Below are 22,772 nucleotides of genomic sequence, written 5' to 3'. Positions count from 1 at the left end.
ATGCAAGGATCCACCTAAAATGCTGAGTCCTTTTAATGGTTCCCCTTGATTTTTTTTATAGTTTTTTATTAAATTTATTGGAGTGACATTGGTCAGTAAAATTATATAGGTTTCAAGTGTACATTTCTATAATACATCATCTATATATTGAATTGTGTGTTTACCACTCAAAGTCAAATCTCTTTCCATCACCATATATTTGACCCTCTTTATCCTCTTCTACCATTCCACCTCCCCCTCTTACCCTCTGGTAACCACTAAACTGTTGTCTGTGTCTATGAGTTTTTGTTTGTCTTGTTTATTTGTTGCTTTCAGTTTTATATCCCACATAAGTAAAGTTATATGGTTCTTGACTTTTTCTGTCTGACTTATTTCACTTAGCATGATAATCTTGATATATTCCTGTTGTCGCAAATGGCAGTATTTCATCTTTTATTATGGCTGAGTAATATTCCGTTGTATGTACGTACCACATACTCTTTATCTAATCATCCATCAAAGGACACTTCAGTTGTTACCATGTCTTGGCCAGGTTTCTTGGACCTGAGCTTCATTTGCTGATCCTCTTGCTTCTTATTTTCCACTCTAACAGTGTTGATGTTAATTTTCTCCCCCACACAATGCTAGTTCACGTTTCCATGATGTTGTGCCATATGAAGAAATTTCCTCACCTTTCTTCACCTGATGAACTCTAATTCCTAGAGTTGCTTTCAAATGCAACACTTTCCAATCTTTCTCTACCAGATTTTACTGTGACTTATAAATCTATACTCACTTCGAGAATCATATTCTTCAGAAAATCTTCTCTGAACCCCCAAATTGGACTTAGAAGCTTTTTCAATGCTCTCATGCCTTCCAATGCTTAGAGCCTTCTTATAACTTAACCAGATAACGTTCAGATATTCATGGATCTTTCATGCCACTTACTTTAAACTTCTTAAGGAAGGTTAACAATTAACATATTGTGTTCTTCCCTGTATTCCTTGCACCTCACATGATGCTGAGTGACAGGCAGATATTCAATGCATGTTTATCATTGCACCAATGTCTCTGCCTACCCCCAGGATGGCATGTGTGGAGCTAAAAAGTCATAACCATGCTCAATGGTCACAGTTCAAATTCATAACCATTGCCATTAAGTGGACTTTCACTACTATCCAGTAATCATATTTTCTCATCCCTTCTCTCTCTCACTTTCCCAAAGGACTATTTCAAAACTTCTTGTCTCTACTCAAACCTTGTCCCATCCTCCATTGTAACTGATGTTTGTTTGCTTTTCTGCTTTTTGTTTTTGAGGAAATTGCAACAATCAGAAGAATATTTCTCCCAAGTTCCTACTGCCCACTACCTACAACTGCACAGATATATTGCTGCCTTCCTTGCTGTTCATTTGGATGAAATATCTGTGTTCCTAGCAAAGGCCAATCTCTCCATTTGTGTGCCATCACCCCCTCTCTCAGACTCAAGAAATTCACTTCAGCATTTCTCCCCTCTTCCCAGCGACTCATCAGTTTCCCATCTCCATATGATCATCTTCACTGCCATATGTGTGTGCTGTTATGTTTCCCATCTTAAAAGCCCTCTCTTGACCCCATATGCCTGTTCCAGGTAATGTTCCACTTTTCTCCATACCGCCAATGTCCCTGTGTCCATTCTGTCACAGAACCACTCCCACCAGTCTTTTGCCCCCACCATTCTTCTAAAACTGCTCTTCTTTAGGCCATCATTGATTTCCATGTTGATAAGTTCAATAATCAATTATTCACCTTCAACTTATTTATCAATAGCATCTAAAATTGTGATGACTCCTTGAACACTGGTATCATATCACTTACGTGACACAATTTCCTGATTTTTTTATCCCATCATGGCCACTCATTCTCAGACTCCTTTGCTGGTTCTTCCATCTGGCACAATCTCTTAATGTTGCGGTGTCCCAGAGCTCTAGTCTTTGGCCTCTTCTCTGTTCTCCCTACACTCACACTCTTGGGAATCTCATGTAGTCTCTCCCACTCTCCCTATAGACTGAGGGTCACAAATTTATTTGTTTATCTAAACTTCCTCTTCAGCTGTTCCACCTGGATACCGAATAGGCATCTCAAATATAACGCATCCAAAACTAAGTTTCCATGATTCTCTACATGCCTTGCCCTGCCAACTCCCAATACACACTGAAACCTGCTCCTTAGTCTTCCTCAAAGCACCTGATGGCAACTCCATCTTTCCAGTTACTCATGTCAAACACTGGAGTTATCCTTGATTCTTTCTCTCATTCCCAATCCACCAGAAAATCCTGATATTTCTACCTTCAAAATATTTCAAACTATACCATACGTCTGTACAGAACTTTCCCAAGGCTTCCTAGCTCACTCCGAGTAGAAACCAAGGTGTTAGCGATGACAACAAGGCATCACATGATATGATCCCCCTTTGTCCCTCTGCCCCACTGCCTCTCGCCCCATTCCCCCATCCCCCTACTGCACTCCAGCCACACTGACCTCCTTGCTCTTCCTTAAACCTGCGAGGCACACTCCCACCCCAAGGCACTTGCATTTTTGTTCCCTCGCCTGGAACATTCTACCTCAGATAACCTCATGGCTCACTCCTTTTTCAGATCTTATTCAAATCACATCTTCCAATTAAAAATCTATCCCTCATTAAAATCAATCCCTCAACATTCTTTATCGCCCTTCTCTTCTATTGTCTATCAAATCAATCACCACTTAGCATACTGTAAAATTACTTATTTATTTTGTTTATTTTTCCTCTACCTAAATGTAAGCTTTATGAGGGTGAGCAATTTTGCCTGATATGCCCGCTGCCATATCCCCAACTCCTGAAAGAACTGACACATGGTAGACATTCGCTTGTTGAAAAAAATAAATATATGAAATAAGAAATGAATGAATGAACTAATTATACATTTGCTTTTTAATTTCTTTTGCATCATGAACACTACTTAGAGCCTGAGGAAATCCTCTCCATAAACAAACAAAAATGTTATATACACACACATATACATAATTACATATAATATACATATATAATTACACATGGTATATATATTATATATGTAGATAGATATAGATAGATAGATAGATAGATAGATAGATAGATAGATAGATAGATAGATAGATCTGTATCTACCTATCTATCTACACACGAGACATTTGCATATAGTTTTAGAGATTCTAGAATTGGCAGCATTCGTTTTACCCAAATGAGGTATCTGGTCATATATGATCACAAATATTGGTGACACACAATTCTATTTTCTGTACTCTATAATTAGCTTTACCTTATGTTTTTTTAGGGTGTTTTATTACATTTTCTTTTCCTATACCTGTTTCTAAATTAGTCAGCATAATATGGATTTCAAGGGAAAATGATGAGATTTATAATTTTGAATCAAGAGAGCGAGGATGTGATGATAGATCGAGATCAAATGACATATTTGGGTTCAAGAAGGAGAGAAAAATTGCTCAAGAGGAAAGTTACCCAATAAGGACAACAAGCAGGCTGAGCAAGACCCAGAAGCAGAGAAAAGCAGGTTAAGCAAGTGGGTTATGAGGAAGAATGGCGGGTAGAAAGTTGAGCAGGGCCAAGAGAGTTTTCTTTCTTCTGAGTTCTCAACATCTATACTTCAAAAAAAACAGTATTTTCAAAAAGGAAATAAATAAATAAGAATAACAAGCTTTCATGGTCTATCAGCATAGTGTTATTCAATGAAATTATTTAAGGATTTTTTCTTTGCTCTTAAGAAATTTTGACATCTGTTCAGAGAGAGATCCTAATGTTTTCTTGAAAAAAATAAGATCTTTGCAGATTAACAAAATGTGGAAAATTGATTTTTTAAAGGCAAAAATGAACTAGCCACCCCTAAAAGATCTGATAAAAGTTTTTAGGAAAGGGTCGCTTCAACTTTGGGCTAATAGTTCACACATGGCTTTTAGCTCTAAATGACACAAATTTCTTACCATTTGGCTCACATATGTGTGAATTCTTTTATGGATAAAAAAACACACACACACACACACACACACAAAAATTGTAGACAAGAATAGAAAGGAAGGAGATTTATGAGACCACAAAACCCCTGTGCCCCCCCCCCCCCCCGGGGTCAGTGGCATCACACACCGCCAGCTCTCCCAGGTGGCACAGAACGCTGGCTCCCCATCGCTTTGCATCACTTTTACCACATCCTCCTGACTTTCTGGCAGGCAGGCAGAGCCTGGTGTGGCTTCCAAAAAATACTGCGAAAGAGAGAATGCTGTAATTTCATTTTTCACTCCACATATGCAGTGCATGGCTTGAATCAAGACCTTAGCACTGGAAATGTGTTCGACCAGAGAAGTTACGGGAAAGAAGGGTTTGTTCCTCTTGTCATCGGCCAGGGAAATCCTGAAAGTTTCAGGCAGACCCTTTAACCATTCGTTTTAAAATAAAGGGAGACTCAGCCAAAGTCAGTGGATGTTGAGCTATACAAAATTCTTAAAGGTCTACATTTAGAATATGACGTGCTAGTTTATTCAACTTCCTCGAAGAATTTCCATAAAGAGTATTTGTTCCAATACAATCCCAGGACAGGGGTATTTCTTTACGAAATGTGTCTATCTCTAACATAAACATTACTGTTAAAACAGTTTCCTCGTTTCTGTGTGGAACTGTTGTCTTTGCTTGCCCACACTCCAGCTTTCAAGAATTTTTTAAGTAAACATTGGAATTGCAATGCAACATACATAGAGAAAAGTGCACATATAATAAGGTTTGTTCTTGATATATTGTCACGAAAGGGACACATCTCTGAAACAACCACCAAGGTCTAAAAAGGACCCTTACCCAGCACCTCTGAAGCTGTCCTTGTGGGCCCTCCCAGTTATATCTTCCCTTCCTCCTCAAAGACAATCACCATCCTGACTGCCTTGAATTTTAAAGACCATTATATTAAATTAACAATAGTTAAAAAGAAAATAATTCTTATAGTTTTTTGGCATGAATAAACAGACATGTACCAAATTATCTTCCTCCAATAAATAGGTTGATGTGCTGCAAGGCCAGTTTCCACATCATCATGTCTTCCTCCCTCCTGATGAGATTCATGGGACCACATGACATGGATGATGTTTCATCTACCCCATCATTACACTTTGTGAGGCCTAAGGGATCTGTGGAAAGGGCCTCTTTCCAGGAACGTATAGACAGAGTTCTTCAGCTAGGTGAGGTAGCCCCTGACATGGCCCCACAATGTTCCTTGCTCCTTGGTATTCATGCCCTTTTGTAATTCCCCTCTGTGAATGCAGGCTGACCTAGTGTCTTGCTTCTAATGAATAGAATATAGTGTGAAGTCACAACTGAGATTGGCGTATGATCCATCTCACTCACCCTCTGTCTTACTTGCTCTCAAGAAATGGTAGCCAGCTACCATTTTGAGAGCTGCCCTAGGAAGGAGCTCACAGGGCAAGGAACTGTGTGGCTTCCCACCAACAGACAGTGAACAACTGAGACCCTCAGTCCAGCAACCTGAAAGGAACTGAATCTTGACAACAACCATATGAGAGAACCTGGAAGCACATCTTCCCCCAGTGGAGGAATGCATGCAGCCATCTGGATTGCAGCCCAGTGAGAGACTGGGAGGCAGAAGCACCTAACCAAGCCACAGACACTGTGAAATGATAAGTGGTTACTGTTTATAGTTGCTAAGTTGAGGGTATTCTGTTACCTAGCAATAGAGACCTAATACTATACGGGGAGAAAAGAAAAAGCTGAAATCATCAATTCCATGACCAGAGTACATGGAGAACAAGAGGTCACAGAGAACCACATAGCCCAGTAAAATCTTTGAATTCTTTGTACAAACCTGAATTCTTTGTACAAACCTCACAGAGAACCACATAGGCCAGTAAAACCTTGGAATTCTTTGTACAAACCTGGCTTCCCAGTGGCCAGGCCAGGGCATGGTCCTGTGATGGTCTAGAATCCTGACATTGCTATGGAAAGCCGAAAACACAATCTTTCTCCTTCTAGAAATGGCCTGCACTGTCTGTCCTCTACTTAGCCTCTATTTCCTGTTTCTCCTGTGGACAAAAAAGAAACCACATACTAAACCTGACAAGCTCAGAAAAAGCCTGTATGGCAGGCCCTACAAACTCAGAGACCGAAATTTACCACATAGGATGGTCTGAACATAAACACCGCTAACTAAAAGCGGGTCCTGGCTGGGAGGCACACCCTTGGCCTGTAGCTTCCTTGACGAAAGTCAATCTTTACCTTAATTGAGCCTGTCTATTGTCTTTTTGCCTAAAATAACATGCCCTTGGAATGTTAAAGTAATTCTTCCCCCCCCCCCCCCGACTCTGCAGGGCACAACCTGACATGGCCCCACAGAATAACCTCATTGTTATTCTTGTCCCCTGGTTACCATCTCTGCGTGCTATAAAATGCTAACTATTATTAACTATCCTGTACCCATCCATGTAAAAGGAGTATCTGTCCCTCCAATTTACTTTTAATCCAATCCCAGGGATTTCCCCACTTTGCTTTCTCCCACCCCCTTAATCTACCACCAATGGATATCATGTAACCTTCCTCCTTTGATTCTAATGTACAAAATAAATTGCAGCACTGTCAGTTCCAGAGCATGTTCTCAATCTGTTGAGACTTTGCTTCACAGCAACTATCATGAGTTTGGCTCAAATAAACTCATTAAACTTCTCTACAGGTTTGGACGCTTCCTAAGTCAACACTCCCAACATGGACCACATACAACATATCGTCCACTGATACATACAAGTATTCACCCAGGCCAGTTCCTCCTCCTTGAATGGCCTTCCTTCTCATCCTGACGTTCTTCATCTCTTACTCATGGGCGAGTTGTCAGCCCCTCCATGACACTGTCCTTAATGGCCTCAGATAGGCAGCCACTCCGCTCCACACCCCAAGCTGGCATCAATTAAAGCACTTATCACATTACATTCTGTTTTCCTCTCTGTTTTTATTGCCCAGTGGAGTCCACACAATCAATGGTCCCAGTGCCCTAGAATAGTGTCTGGTACACAGTAAGAATTTTTGTTCAACAAAAAATGTATTCATTAATATCAATTATCACAAATAAGACAGTAAAATCCCAAGATACTATGGCATAGCACATCGAAATACCAAATACATTTATCAACTCTATACATACTATGGAGTAAAACGTATCTGCCTTTGAAACGAGTGATAGTGATGTTTTTCCATCACTAAACGTCAGAGAACTTCTCTGCATTTGGATTTCTTTGTATAAACTACCCCTTTGCCTTTTATTTTTCAGCCTCATTTTTGCAGCCTTGTAGGGTGCCTAGGTCTTCTATTGACTAACAGATGTATGACTAAGACGCACTCAGCTGTCTCTTTGTGGCCTTATCCTTTGATTGCTGATATTTATTCCTGGAAAGAGACTGAAATGCTTGATGCAAAAGGACATGTACAAACCAGAATTAAACTGCAGGATCTATCAAGGCCTTTCAGAATCTATAAATCCTCTGCTAATTCAAGACTATTGTGCAAAGTATTCTGACCTCCTCCTATTCTATAATCTAAATATGAAAGCAGGATGCTTTTGTTAGGAGGAACCATTTCAGTTACAGGAGGCCCTGAAAGTAGCTTCAGTACATCCTGTACACTGTCCTTCATCCCCATTGTGACAACATCTGCTGGTTATTATCATGATGTGTATATTTCCCACTGCCCAGCTTTCATGGTGTATCTTGGCTGCAGAGCCTACAGCTGAGACTCACTAAATCTCTGCTGTATTTGAAATCCAGAAAATGTCTTCTAGATGTAGTACAGAACAATGGAACCCTTTGATAAATCAGGTGAAATCTCAAGATACCATTAATATGATTGTTTATTCTCACGAATTGACTACACTGAGCTCTCAACATTTATTGTGCCAGGTAAAAGGGTGCAAAAAACGAATTACACATGCTCCTTGCCTTCTAGAAGCCTAACAATTAACATTTTATACCAGAGTGAATGTGAAAATCAAGGCCTATTGTAGAAAAGTGCATTGGTGTTACTGTGTGAATGTTCTAGTGCTTTAAGATGCTTTAAGGCTGGATTTGCTTTTACTGCCCTCCCCTCTAGCCACACAGACACATGGTGATTAGCATCAATCTCTGGGCAAACCAGCCATTCCTCGCCCCACATCCACAGAGTTCATTCACAATTTGAATCTTTTTACCTTTAATGTGCTATTCAAGGTTCGGATTTTGTGGAGTTTCTCATTTATGGATGGATTTTTACACCGCTTCACAAAGGACTTTCTCAACTCCTTTTTGGTTGAAGGTCGTCGGTCCCCAAGAGGAGATAGACTAGCTTGCTCTAATGATTTGTAGAGCTTCTCCATTTCATCATCTTCAGACACTTTTGATTCTTCTATTAAAATAAAAGAAAGCAATAACAATAAACCCAGTTAAAAATAAAGGTGAGAACATTAGACACTGTGGTCCCAAAACAAGGCCCTGCTGACACTTTGATCTCAGACTTCTAGCTTCCAGAACTGTAAGACAATACATTTTTGTTGTCTAAAACACTCAGTTTATGGTACTTTGTGAAGACAGAGTCATGTTCCTTTTGAAGTCACTAGGGAAGGATCTGTCCCAGGCCTCTCTCCTAGCTTCTCTGATAGTTCCTTGACTTACGGAAGCATAACTCCAATATTCACATGATGTTTTTCCTGTGTGCATGCCTCTGTCCAAATGTCCCCCTTTTATAAGGACACCAAGTCATATTAGACTAGGGCTCGTGCTACTGACCTCATCTTCACTAATTATATCTGTAATGACCCTATTTCCAAGTAAGGTCATATTCTGAGGTACTCAGAGTTAGGACTTCAACAAATGAATTTTAAAGGGACACAACTGAACCCATAACAGTCCCCCATCTAGGCTGCCAAAATTCATGTCCTTTTCACATGCAGAATACATTCATACCTCACATCTCCAAAAGTTTTAACCTATTCCCACATCAGCTTAAGTCAAAAATCTAATCCAAATATCATCTAAATATGGCATTGGTGAGACTCAGGGAATGATTCACCTTGTGGCAAAATTCTTCTCCATCTGTAAACTTGTGAAATCAAACAAGATATCTGCTTCTATAATACAGTGATGGACAAGCAAATCCTAGCAAACTAATATGACATATGATCAAACAATATGTTGTTTAAATTTAAAAAAATTATTATAGTAAAAGACATATTGCCATTAATCCCCCCCAAAACTCAAAATACTCCCCCTCACTTCAAAACACTTATCCCATCATTCTTGCCATTTTTTGAAGCAATTTTGGAAGTCCTTTTTCCTGAGTGTCTTTAGTTGCACTGTCATGGCTGCCGCCATGTCCTGAATCATTTTGACTTTGGAGAACCAGAAGTTGCACGGTGCCAGATCCAGTGAATAAAGTAGATGAGGACACATCATAATATTTTCATTTGACAGAAATTGCCATACCAGCAGCGATGTGTGACATGGAGTGTTGTCATGATGGAGGATGATTTACTCCACACTTTCAAACACACCTTCTTTTCCGTTGGATGGCACTCGGAAGCAGTATTCATCGTATTTTGTGATCACACATTCATCGCATTTTGTGATCACCATGTCACACATCACTTCCTGTATGGCAATTTCTGTCACATAAAAACATTACAGTGTGTCCTCATCCACCTTATTCACTGGATCTGGCACTGTGTGACTTCTGGCTTTTCCCCAAAGTCAAAATGACTATAAAAGGTAAATGTTTTGAATTGATTCAAGACATCCCAGCAGCCACAACAGCACAACTAAAGATTTACAAAAAAAGGACTTCCAGAACTGCTTCAGAAAGTGGCAAGAACTATGGGATAAGTACGTTTGAAGTGAGGGGGAGTATTTTGAGGGGGATCAATTGCAATGTCTTTTACTGTAATAATTTTTTTTTTTATTTAAACATTCACCATATGTTTTGATCACACCTCATACACACCCTAAAGCTTGAGAACCACTATCCCCCAATGACTTTTTAATGTCCTTCCTTGAATTGCCCTTTGGGAGAAGGAACCTGCCTGTGGTCTGTGGTTTGAGCAGATAATGATCATTCCTCAGGGTGCCTCCACTCCCCTTCACAACCATGCCTTGCCAGTCTCTGCCTAAATGTTTCTACTGATGCAACTCTACCCAAGATGCAGGAGACCACATGTGCTAGGCTAAGCCAATGGCAGTTCCACCATGTTGCCCACCGTCATTGATTTAGGAATGAGCATGGGTTTCAGGTCAGTCTAATTTGGGCCAAGAACCTCACTTCAAAGATTTTGGTTTGGGGTATCACAGAATCAATCTCTTTTTTCCTAAACAGAGTGATATGATGATGTGAACTGGAAAATTCTAGGAATCATCCCAAGAATGATGAGACTGGAGCCAATCCATAGGACACAGCTAAGACATGCATCTATATGATACCATTGGAGTCCTCTCAGCTTATGGGATCCATCTTTGGTAGGATGCTCTGGGGGTGGTTTCAGTCACATGCAACTGAAAGGGCCTCAAATAATACAGAAGATTACCCACAGAAAAATCTTCATCTCTTGATGTTGCTTTAATTTCTTACTAAAAATTTCAGTCCTTTATTCCTTTATTCCCTGAAGATAATCTTGGAATACACAATGAGATTTCTTTTTCCATCACATACTCCTTAGTGTCTATGCATTTCACTTTCTATCCTGAGAACAAGCTTGACAGAGGACCATGTTAAAAGTATGGCATTAGGAGGAGGTCAAAAATGGGCGAGCTCTCCAAAGGGGAGAGAAAAGCAAACACTAGTAGTATAGGTGCATCAAAATCAAGCAAATTTCACTTACTTTACAGTTTACTCTTGTGAGATAAGAAATCTTTAAGCAACAATTACTTTTCCTCCATTTTGTGCCAGAAAGTCACCACAGGAGAGGAGCAAAGATATTGGACTAACTGCAACTGACTTAAAGTTTTGCTCAGTAAACTTCTTTGTGCTCTATTAAAACAGTCTCAAAAAAGAGGGAAAATACTCAAAACTATATTTGAACACAAGTAGACTTTTTGGCTCAGGCCGTGTGCCAAATTACAGAACACCACATATTGTATAAGTCCATTTATATGAAATGTCCAGAACAGGCAATCCATAGAAACAAAAAGTAGATTAATGATTGCCTGGGGAGAAGAATGGGAAATGACAGTGAAAGTGTATGGGTTTCTTTTTGTGTGTTTAAAATGTTCTCAAATTAGATTGTGGTGATAATTGCACAACTCTGTGAATATATTAAAAACCACTGAACTGTAGTACATTTTTATGTGTGGGTTTTATGTATGTGAATATATCTAAATAAAGCTTAAAAAGTAGGCTTTAATGAGATTATCATGATAACTGATGATATCTGCAGAGCAGAAATATTAAGCATGGTTAAGTTGGAGACATTAGAAAGTCTTAAGAAAATTAAATATGCGACAAGAAGGATGGACCTGGAAGGTATTATATAAGTGAAATAAGTCAGACAGAGAAAGACAAATACCATATGACCTCACATATATGTGGAATCTAAAGAACAAAATTAATGAGCAAACAAAACAGAAGCAGACCCACAGATGCAGGGAACAAGTTGATGATTGCCAGATGGGAGAAGGTTTGGGGCAGGGTGAAAAAGGTGAAGGGATTAAGAAGTACAAGTAGGGAAAAAAAAACATGTTTTTTGAGACAACCAAAATGGCACAGTAGGTAAACATTGTGTTCACCTTCTCTCACAACCACATCAAAATTACAACTAATCTACAAAACCACCATTATTGAGAATCGCCTAAAATCAAGCTGAACTGAAACCTTTCAAACAAGGACTTTCAGAAGAAGACAACTCCAGACAGGCAGGAAGGGCAGAGACGTGGAATGGTCCCACACCCTCATGTGACCATTAAAAATTGGGAGGACTATTTCGGCTGTGGGGATCCCCCCAACCCCTAAAGGAGTGAGAGAGAGATCCTAGCCCCACATCAGCCCATGGTTCCAGTGCTGGGGTGAGAAGTCCCCATAATTTTTGGTTGTGAAAACCAGGAGAGATTGTGACGGAGTGAGACAGTGTGGCTGCACTCACAAGTGCTCCTCTTAAAGGGACTATGCACGGCCTAACCCACCAATGGAATCACTGTCTCTGAGCTCCTGCACTGGGGCAGCAGCTGGAAAGGCAGCAGGGACAAATGGTAGGGAATTGAGTTGTCTGGCTTGGGACAGGGGCTAGAGAGGCAGCTTTCTCCTGGATGGGAGCTGGTGGACGTCATTGTTTCTTTGTTGAGCCCGCCCCCTTCACAGAGTTTGAACACAGGCGGCCACTATTTCTGAGTCTCCGCTGTTAGTTCTCCCCACCCTGCTGATTTGAGACCTGGCCCCCCACCCTTCCAATTTTCAGGCCACATCCAAGTCACTTCCAGTGGCTTTTTCATGCAGACCACTTGTCTTGGTTCAAGCTGCAGACTGTCTCAAAGGTTTGCAGAACCCAGACAAGCAGCATCTGGCTTGAGCATTTCCTGTACCTCTGGCTGAGCAGCCCTAAGCGGGCACAAGTGGCAGCCGGCCTTGGTTCACAGCTTGGCTTCTCAGGGAACTTCTAAGCACAACACAGGCGGCAAATGCCTGCAGATTTCTTTCTGGCCCCCGCTAGCTGCTCCCAGGTGGGGCACAGGCTGTAGCCAAAGTAGACCTACAGCAGATCCTCTCCAAGTTAGTCCTGGGACTGGCGTCCCCAGTGGCCAATTTCAAAACGAGCTGGAGTATCATCCAGCCACCTCCAAGTACGACACATCCAAGAGGCAGATTGGCAAGCATCAGAGCCCTGCTGAGGCAGATCCTGCTCTGTAGGATCAGCCCCGGCACAACAACTCTCCACTGTAGTCAAGGCCCATCCTCACAACCAGTGATCCCCAGGTTCAGTCCCTCTGATTGATGTACAATTATCAACCAAGGCTCAACTACAAGAGGAGGGCACACAAAACCCACACAAAGGACACACCTGGAACACGTGGCTCAGGTGACCAGGAAGACTGGACCACTGAACCCCACAGCACACCTACTACATAAGGTCACTCTACTAAGAACTGAAGACCCAGCAGCCCTACCTAATACATAGAAACAAACACAGGGAGGCAGCCAAAATGGGGAGACAAAGAAATATGTCCCAAATAAAAGAACAGAACAGCTCCAGAAAAATAACTAAGTGAAATGGAGACAAGCAATCTATCAGACACAGAGTTCCAAGCACTGGTTATAAGGCCCGGTGGGTATTAGACTAATCAGGGGGATCACTTCGTAAATTATATAAATGTCTCACCACTGTGCTGTACACTTAAAACTAATATAAAATAATATTGAATGTCAAATGTAACTGAAAAATTTTTAAAGGGGGGGAAGGTGAATGGGAATAAGAGGTTCAAATTTCCAGGTACAAAACAAATAAGTCATGGGGATATAATGTACAGCATAGAGAATGTAGTCAATTAATATTGTGATAGCACAGTATAGTGTCAGATGGTCGCTGGACTTATTGTGGTGATCACTTCTTTAGGTATATAAATGTTGAATAACTGGTATATACCTGAAACTAACATAATGTTATATGTTAGCTATATTTTAATAAAAAGCCTTTTAAAAGAAAGAAAGAAAATTAAATAAAAAGACATCGGAGTCTTAGAGGGGACGATAAGATTAAGGACTCTGGGAGTTTTCAAACACACAAGGATATAATAATTTTATATGTCATTTTTTATAGCTAGGCAGGTAGGATTCTACTTCGAATAAAATCTAAATACACAGCCTTCAATACCATAGTATTTTTAAAGTAAGTAATACATATTTAGCAAACTTCAAGTCGCAAATCAAACAAGTATATAACAAAGAAGATAAATAGTATGTTTTCTTTTATTTCTCTGTGCTCACCAAGCTGCTTAGTTGTGCTACTAAAGATTATGATAGAAGATAAAATTATTTTTGACTAAAACATTAGTTTGTAATTATGTCAGAGGAAAATCATTATCTTAAGATTATATATCTAATTTAACAGATGTTAAATTGGTAAAGATAAAAATAACTTTAGAACCTTGGAATAATGTGGCATAAATCACACTCTGTAAATGGAAAATAAGCAGAACTGCCCTTTGGGAAATTTCATTATCGTTTAATATATTTATATGGCTATATATTATTTTCATGTTAAAAATATCAGAGGTTATCCCCCTCCTACACACGCATTAATGTCCCTGACTTAAACTTTAGGACATTAACAATGAAAATACAGGTGTGTGTGTATGTGTGTGTGTGTGTGTGTGTGTGTGACTTTAAAACAGACACATACATAAAGTAGACCTATGGAGATTACTGAAAGTTAATACAGAATTCACCTAAAATATGACCAAATAATGTTCAAAGATTGGATACTCTCTATTTGTATTCATCTTGAAATTGGAGATAATAGTGAGTGTGTCCAGATAAAGTTAAAGCTGTTGAGGAAATGAGGCAAGGGAAGAAAAGCAAATCACCAATATGTTCTCGCCTATCTGCCAACATTTTTCCTTCAAGAAAACCTGAAACTGAAAGACTATACATCTGACCTCTAATAACCTAATTCCAGAATTACTCACAAAGGAAAGGACAATAACATAATAAATGGTCATGTAAGCAGTTAAGAAAAATAGCCTTATTGGTTCTTTCGTGTCATAATCTGAGAGTTCTACAATGTCTTGCTAGATACACACATACCCGTGATCCAACCACGTCCACACCTAGCCAAAAATTTTATATTGTTTTTACTGCTTCAAATAAACAGTAAAGTGGCTGGTGCTTAGGTCTTTATAGAGCTGTAAAATGAGCATCCAATAATAACGGAAGCAAATGATAAATAGAATCATAGGGGGCGGGGAAGGACCCAAAGGGTATAAGCATACATACAATGAAACACAACTTGCACCTGAGCCTAAAGCAGAGGTGAGGGTCCTTCCCAGTTGTTATACAGAAGACTAGCGCTGACTCATTAATCCTACGGGGCTATTCCTGTACCTTTAAGGGGATTCTCCATAAAGTCATATTCTAAAAAAAAATCTCCCTTTCATATTTTTATGTAAATATGTCTAAATTATAATTTCATATTAGAAATCACAACATTAATTCTCTTGTCTTACCAATCATAAAAAGAGCAAGAAAAAAAAGATTGGCAGAAAATACCACTGGTCTCTCTTCCATTGGATATAGAAGCCAAGTTAATTATTTCCACCTCTCTTGTCTTGTGATGCAAAATAAATGAATTTTGTCAGACAGTCCAGTGTTTCCAATGCAATTGTTATCCTTCCTCCCAAGAGTATCTTTTAGTCTTCTTATATAAAATATCACTTCAAGTCCCTTCTCTTAAGGCACATAAGGCACTTTATAGTCTATTTCATCTGGCTTCACAAGTGCTTTGCCAAAACAGACGAAAACTTTTTTTTATTTTATGGATGAGAAAAAAATAGTGATTCATGAAGAACAGTAAGTAACCTTTCTCAAATGTAAATTAGTGATGGAATTAAGAATGAAAGTTCTGTTCCACACTATGCAGCTTCATGGGCTTCTAGACCAGTCTTCTCAACCTTTCATAGGCAAAAAATCACCCAGGGATCTTGTTAAAATGCAGATTCTGGTTCAGTCAGTCTGGGATGCTGCTAAGATTCTAAAAATTTAACAAGCTCCTAGATGATACCAGAACTGCTGGTCCATGGACTATACTTTGAGGAGCAAGACTAACCTGTCTGTTATTAATTTGTCATGAAACACCAGCCTCAACTCACAGGAAGAGAAAGGGGCTGGAGTCACAAAGAGAAAATTGGAATTTGTCCAAAAAGCAGCATTTATTTTCTCTGTGCTACATCCTAACTAAAAAATGTATTTATGGCTTTGCTCAAAGGACTATATCCAGAATCCCTGCTCTATAGCATCACTATCTCATACATTGAGTTGGTATGGTTTTGAGGTAAATGTTGATGACCCTCTACATCTGTTAGACTAGCTCAGAACGTCTCAAAGACTAGTAAGCTTTCGTCAAACTTAGGTCAGTACTCCAACAATTTAGACTCAAGAAATGGTATTCTTTTTTAAAACAAGATCTTTCATGGTGACATTAGCAAATGAGACAAAACAACATTTTTAACTAATGGTTAGAAGTTCACTCCTTTCCAAGATTATGCCAAATGCATATGCTACTCTCGTCTCATCCTCCTACGTATTCCAGCCTATTGTCTGCTTCTGACGGGACAGGCATGCTCTCCTAGGCCCGGAATTTGCCTGTCAGGAATACTGTGTGCAGAGTCTCTCTCTAAATGCCATACTTTCAACGTTGCCTCCCCCACTATCTTATTTTTGGTATTTCCTTGTGCTTTCTAGAATGCGTTTTTATTTTCTTTTTAGAACATAAATGCTGGCTTCAGGAGACAAGCGGGGAATTCATACACCATATTTCATATCAGAATTCGAAAGCAAACCTTTTAGAGACTGGGAAAGTCTAAATTGATATTCAAGGGAAAATCATGTTAGTTTCCAAATGTGAAACACTTGGAAAGGTTTGGGTAGAAGCAGTATTCCCTGTTTTGTTTTGTTGTTTTCCTTAACCTTTATTACAAGTCATCCTCTTATAAAAGTATACATGGATTTAGGTGAACAGTATTCCCTGTTTTACGGGCAATGTTCTAAGTATTTGGTAAAGGAAAGACCATGGAAGGCAACTGTTACAAAGAAAAGATATACGAGGTGTGATCAAAGGCTACACAGAATATCCAAATGACTATGTAGTTACGAGGTGTGATCAAATATGGTGAATGCTTAAATAAAAAACATTTATTACAGTAAAAGACACATTGCCACTAATCCCCTTCAAAATTTTCCCCCTCGCTTCAGACACACTTATCCCATCATTTTTGCCACATTCCGAAGCAGTTCTGGAAGTCATCTTTTGAGTGTCTTTACTTGCACCGTCATGGGCTGCCTCAATGTCCTGAATCGATTCAAAATGTTTACATAGTCACTTGGACATTCTGTGTAGCCTTTCAGACTTTACAAATGTTACTTAATACAGCACCTGATGTCAATATTTCAAAAGCATTGTATACAGGCTTTCTCTAATTAGTGATTCTGACAACTCTACAACAAAGCAAAAGACAGATCATAATGATAGACAAATTTAAATTATACAACTAAGATAAATCTGGGTAACTCATTTTAACCGTAAGGATACTACTGACCCAAGACCATTAGCACAGTACAATTTTGAGAGCAAGGCTGCCTGTTTCTTCTGCTGTTGCTGCTGGAGATAGTTCCCATATATCGAGTTTTGACTATGTGGCAGGCACTGTATTAATTGTTAATCCCAACATTATCTATGTAACAACCCGATGAGGAAAGTATTATTAACAATGATACGAAGTATGTCAAGATACAGTAAAGTTAAAACTTTGACCAAAGGCACAAAGAGATAAACCTTGGTTCTAACCCAAAGCTCATTATCTTAAATACTATGCTGTACTATAAACATTTAACACATTTTCTTTTGAATAAAGTTCAACGAAAAAGATTTTGGCCAACCCAGTGGCTCAGGTGGTTGGAGCACCTTGCTCCTAACGCCGAGGTTGCCGGTTCAATTCCCACATGGGCCAGTGAGCTGCGCCCTGTCCAGCTAAGATTGTGAACAATGGCTCTCCCTGGCGCTGGGCTCCCGTAAACAGCCGGAGGTCTATGTGAGCTGCTGTGGGCTGCTGCAGGCTGTTGTGTACTGCCGTGGGCTACCATGTGCTGCCATGGGTGAGTGGCCAGCAGCTAGCGTGAGTGGCCAGCAGCCAGCGAGAGCTGCTGTGAGCTGCTGTGAGTGGCCGGCAACTGACTGCCTCAGCGGGGGGAGCACAAGGCTCATAATACCAGCATGGGCCAGGGTGCTGTGTCCTACACAATTAGACTGAGAAACACAGCTTGAAGCAGAGTGGCGGGGGGAGGAGAGGAGGCAGAAGAAGGGGTAAAAAAAAAAGAAAAAGACTTCAAATCAGAGAATCTATAGTCACTGAGATGGTACCCGGATGGACTGGACAGACCAGAGCTCAGATCCCTGCTCCCACTACTCTTGTCTTCCAAGAGAAAAAAATCCCCACTCAGAGCCTGTTTGTGAGGTGCCCGGGTTTTATACCTTAAACACGATTGGCACAGAGCCATAGGGCACCAGACCCTAGGACAGGAAATTCATAAGCTGGCCAGAAACCTAAAACATATGCCAGATAATCAGATTCTCTACTTGGGCATTTGAACTGGGCACCTGGGGATAACGAATCAGTTCAAATGGGGAGCAGGAGATGAAAATCAAGGTCACAGTAGGCTGTGGCCCTGCATACAACAAAGGTATAAATGCTTAGAAACATAGAATACAATGTTGGGAGAATGCTAGTTGGGAAAGAGGTGATTTAAAAAACGGCAAGTAAAAGAAATTTTATAAAAGAGAAACCAGATTGAGAGAAAGTCAGAGACAGCACCCAAGTATAAAGCTAGTATTTTTACTTATGCTCTTATAAGTCTGAAAGAGTAGTAGTTTCACTTTAATTTTCCTCATTTTTCTATATTTGCTATACCTTCTCTGCTGAGTCATGTACCTATTTTCTCTTTGATGTTTGATGTTTCTATCAATTAAGTCAACTCAATACCCTTCTACTGTATTATTGCTTTTATTGATAAGAACAAACCTAGTCTATTGGGTGATATTAATATTGTTTTTATTTTTCTATCATTGCCTCTGGTGGTAGTTGTTTTTGGAAATAATCTTAGATTGAGTCCATTGCCAAAGCATCTGATACATAACTTTATATTCTTAAAATAAATATTCATTCCATTTCTTTTTAAAGTATATTCTTCCAATCATATGAGCACCCAGGAGTCATTGAAACATGTAATGTAGACATAAAATGTCTATATATGCCCAAATCCTAAGAAAACAAACAACTCTGGCATGTACACAAAAAGACATATGTCAGGGGGTTTCTTTCTTTGTAAAATATAGTTATGAGATGGAGGTTAAGTGAGAAATAAATGGGGGAAGATGGCTGGAAAATTTCCTAAAATCAAGAATAAAAATATAGTCAACCTTGGCCCCATAACAGGCTGTATCCATCAACCATGTGACTCCATGATGGAGACAAGTGAGGACAACAGATAGAAATGAAGATTCAGAAAGAGGGAGGGATGGGGGCAGGGGGCCACTTCAGAAAAAGAAGGTGAGGCAAGAGGAAGGAAGAAGTTGCCCTATCTCAATTTCACTAAGCGGACAATGAAAGGTTTGGAACAGATTAATGCCCTTACCTTTTTGAGATGTAGCTCTTGTTCCCTTATTTCAATGATTATAGTCTAGTGTAATCTATAATCACTTGCATGATATCCTTATGTTTGCCTTATAGAAAATCCTTAACATACAGTAAGTCCTCACCTAACATCACCAATAGGTTCATGGAACTTCGGTGAACAATGTATAATGAAACAAGAGTTGACACAAACGAGAGTTGTTCTCCTGGCATCTCATCAACATTATAACAAAATGACACTGAATAAAATGACATTATTCAAGGACCTGCTGTATATGTTTAGAGTTATATGTTTAAATATGGCCATTAAATCTCTACTAGGAAATCTTTTCTCAGAAAATGTTAACAATCCTATAGGGTTGCAATTATGCTTAACACTACAGGAGAGTGAATGTGCTGGGAACTTATGACTCATCCTTGATTCTTCTTTCCTTCACACCTTTGATCCATTCATTTAGTCAACTTATTCATCACAGATTCTTTGAATGCCCACTGTGTGCTAAGGCAATATATTTGAGAGCCTAAAATAGACTAAAATAGACAAAAATCTTTTATGAATCTTAACATTCTTACATTTTATCTTTATAATATGTCCCAATATGTGTATTTTTTCCGCAACCCCCATTGTTACTAACTTAGTCCAGGCCACCATTATCTCACTGTTGGCTTATTTTAACAACTACATAACTGTTCTACTTTACCTCCTTAATATCCATTTCCCACATAGTGACATGATCTTTTAAAAACATAAACCACACCATAACGCTCCCCAACTTCAATTTCTCCCAAAACACCCCATTACACTTGGAACAAAACCCAAACACCTTACAACACTCACTAGTTGCCACATAAGCCAGCTGCTTTTGAGTTCTCCAATCTCTTCTTATGCCTCCCCTATCCACTCTGCTCTAGGCACTACAGTTATTCGTGTGTTTGTGGTGAGGCCGGTGTAAACAAACCTACTGGGCCGCCAGTCATGTAAAAGAATAGCACATGTAATTACAGTAGTAGGTTATACCCTCTGGATTTATGTAAGTGCACTCTCTGATGTTCGCACAATGATGAAATGGCCTAGTGACGCACACGGCTGCTATTAAGCAGGACAGGACTGCATTTAGATGCTTCTGTATCTATCATTAGGTGACCTGTGCTGCTTCACCGGTAGCTCTAAGAAACCTGTAATATAATAATTATCTCAGGAACGAAACTCTTCTGGTTACACTACTATGTGGCTTGGCTCACATGACTTCTAACCCAACCTTATGTCTTGCTGATTATTTATGCAGAATCGTTTTTAATCGGGTGGTTAAAATCTCAAGCTCTCAAACAGAACTGCATTGCAAACACAACTTTGACACATACTGGTTGCCTGACATCTTTCAGCAATTTATTAAACCATTTTAAGCCCCAGTTTCTTCATCTATAAAATGCAAGTGGCAATAAAGTACCTACTTCTACGTTTGTGGTGGAGAAACAGTGAAAGCTTTCCCTTTGAGATCAAGTAAACCACAAAAATGCCCATAATCACTATTTCTATCAGCATTGTACTGCAGGGCCAAGCCAAAGCAAGAAGTACAATAAGAGACATGATGATTGGAAAGGAAAAAGCAAAACTGTCATCATTCGCAGAGATATGATTTTGCATGTAAGAACGTTTTAAAGATAAATTATTAGAATCAAAATGAAAACTTAGCAAGTGTGCCAGATTTTTTAAAACATAAATTTAAAAACATCAGTTGCATTTATTTACACCAGCAATAAATAGTTATGAAATTAAAAAAGAAAAAAATACATTTTTAAAAAGCATTTAAAAATATAAAATATGTAGAAATAAATCTAATAAAATATTTTCAAGACTACTATAGAAAATTATAAATTACAAAACTTTCTTTAAAAAATTTCTTATGAGCTGTGAAAAAGACAAATAAATAGAGACTGGTAAAAGATAATTTTCATGAACTGGTAAAGAGATCAGTTTTACTCAGGAAAAGTAATAAGAAGTAAGGGGGGGAAATGAGATAAAAGTCTGACAACTACCAATGACCTAGTTATATTATTCAAATCTGCAGGTAACCAAATCAGTATTATTTCATGATGTCTTCCAGGGCTCTTTAGCCACCGGCATGGAGCGAACAAAGAAGATAGTGGGTCATTCATGCCTGAGATCAATGCCATTGAGGTCAACAATTATAGATTCAAGATTTTCCCCAGTACTAAATATTGCCATTTTCAGATCCCTTCTCAAATTATACTTCAAAAAAATAAGATCACTATAAAACTTTTTAGGGACTCAATTAAGTAATAGAGATACAAAGACCAACATCAGTCTTCACCTCGATAGGCACGCTACAGGACTCCTCCAGTCTCTGCTTTCTATTTCCACTGCCACCCCAGCTATTCTAAAAGCTTCCTAACTCTTCTAATTTCCTTATTCCTAAAAGAATAATCTTCTCTTATTCTCTTCTACCTACATTCTACAGCTAACATAATTTTTCTGAAGTATAGCTCAATTATATGATTACTCTCATTAGAAATGGTCATCCATTATCTACTGAATAAACCAATGACTAGCCCAGTATTCAACATCATCCAAATTTCTTTTCCATCCCTCTTTGCCATAGCTCCTCTCTCTATGCACAGAACCTCCCACTTCGACCACATCTTAGATCACTCAGACGTGATCTTCCATATTTTGAGTCCCTGCTCTCTTTTAAATCCCTCAAGTACTTTGTACTTCTCTGTGTCACTTACTTTACTCTGCTTTCTTTGGTTAACTATGTCTCATTCCTCCCACTCTCCCTATTAGATGTTAAAATGTTTTAGACCAGAAATTGTATCTTGATTATCTTTGTGTTCCTATTAGCACAAAATACTTGAATAGATGTTGGGTACTCAAAAAAATAATAATAAAAATGATGCTAAATTGAATGGAGTTCAGTATTCAATTTTTTTTTTACTATCTTTTTGCTTCCCAAAGAGACATGCCACAAATTTCCTACAGTAACATCTGAAGTAGCTAGCTAAAATAATATAGCATCTGTACTGTTAGCAATGAGATTGTGTAAAACTTTTTGCAATATTTGTTAAATCCTAAAATCTGGCTCATTTGTGCCACTTTCCTGAGCTGTCATGCATACTCTAGTGTGCTTGTGTCTTCATTAAAAATGCTTTTTATTCAACATAATTCCCATATTAATTATGGCTATACCTGTATTTGAAAAATATATTTGCGTAAATTGGGTATTAGTCTTATTAGTGGTTATTGGCTATTCAGCATCCAGGGTGTAGTCACTCCATTGATGGCATAAGTATAATGAAATTGGCTCCACATTGTGAGCGTAATGTAAGTAGAGACATACAATGTGAGTCATCACCACACAAGTATAC

At 39.0% G+C, this 22,772-nt stretch overlaps 1 protein-coding gene across 6 annotated transcripts in view; it reads right to left on the bottom strand.

Moving 5' to 3' along the window:
* The window catches only part of IPCEF1 (interaction protein for cytohesin exchange factors 1), a 152,467-nt gene that overhangs the window by 5,888 nt on the left and 123,807 nt on the right, over nucleotides 1-22,772 (bottom strand). For all 6 annotated transcript variants that reach the window (XM_019749258.3, XM_074333724.2, XM_019749257.3 and 3 more), the window contains one exon: nucleotides 8,222-8,415. In XM_019749258.3, the coding sequence (XP_019604817.3) occupies nucleotides 8,222-8,415 (194 nt within the window). The remainder of the gene's footprint in view (nucleotides 1-8,221; nucleotides 8,416-22,772) is intronic.

Source organism: Rhinolophus sinicus, chromosome 2 (genome assembly GCF_057876585.1).
Source record: "Rhinolophus sinicus isolate RSI-liver-muscle chromosome 2, RSI-T2T, whole genome shotgun sequence".
In the NCBI taxonomy this organism is placed as follows: domain Eukaryota; kingdom Metazoa; phylum Chordata; class Mammalia; order Chiroptera; family Rhinolophidae; genus Rhinolophus; species Rhinolophus sinicus.
Note: the sequence above shows the minus strand (reverse complement) of the source record. Positions and strands in the feature narration are given on the sequence as shown.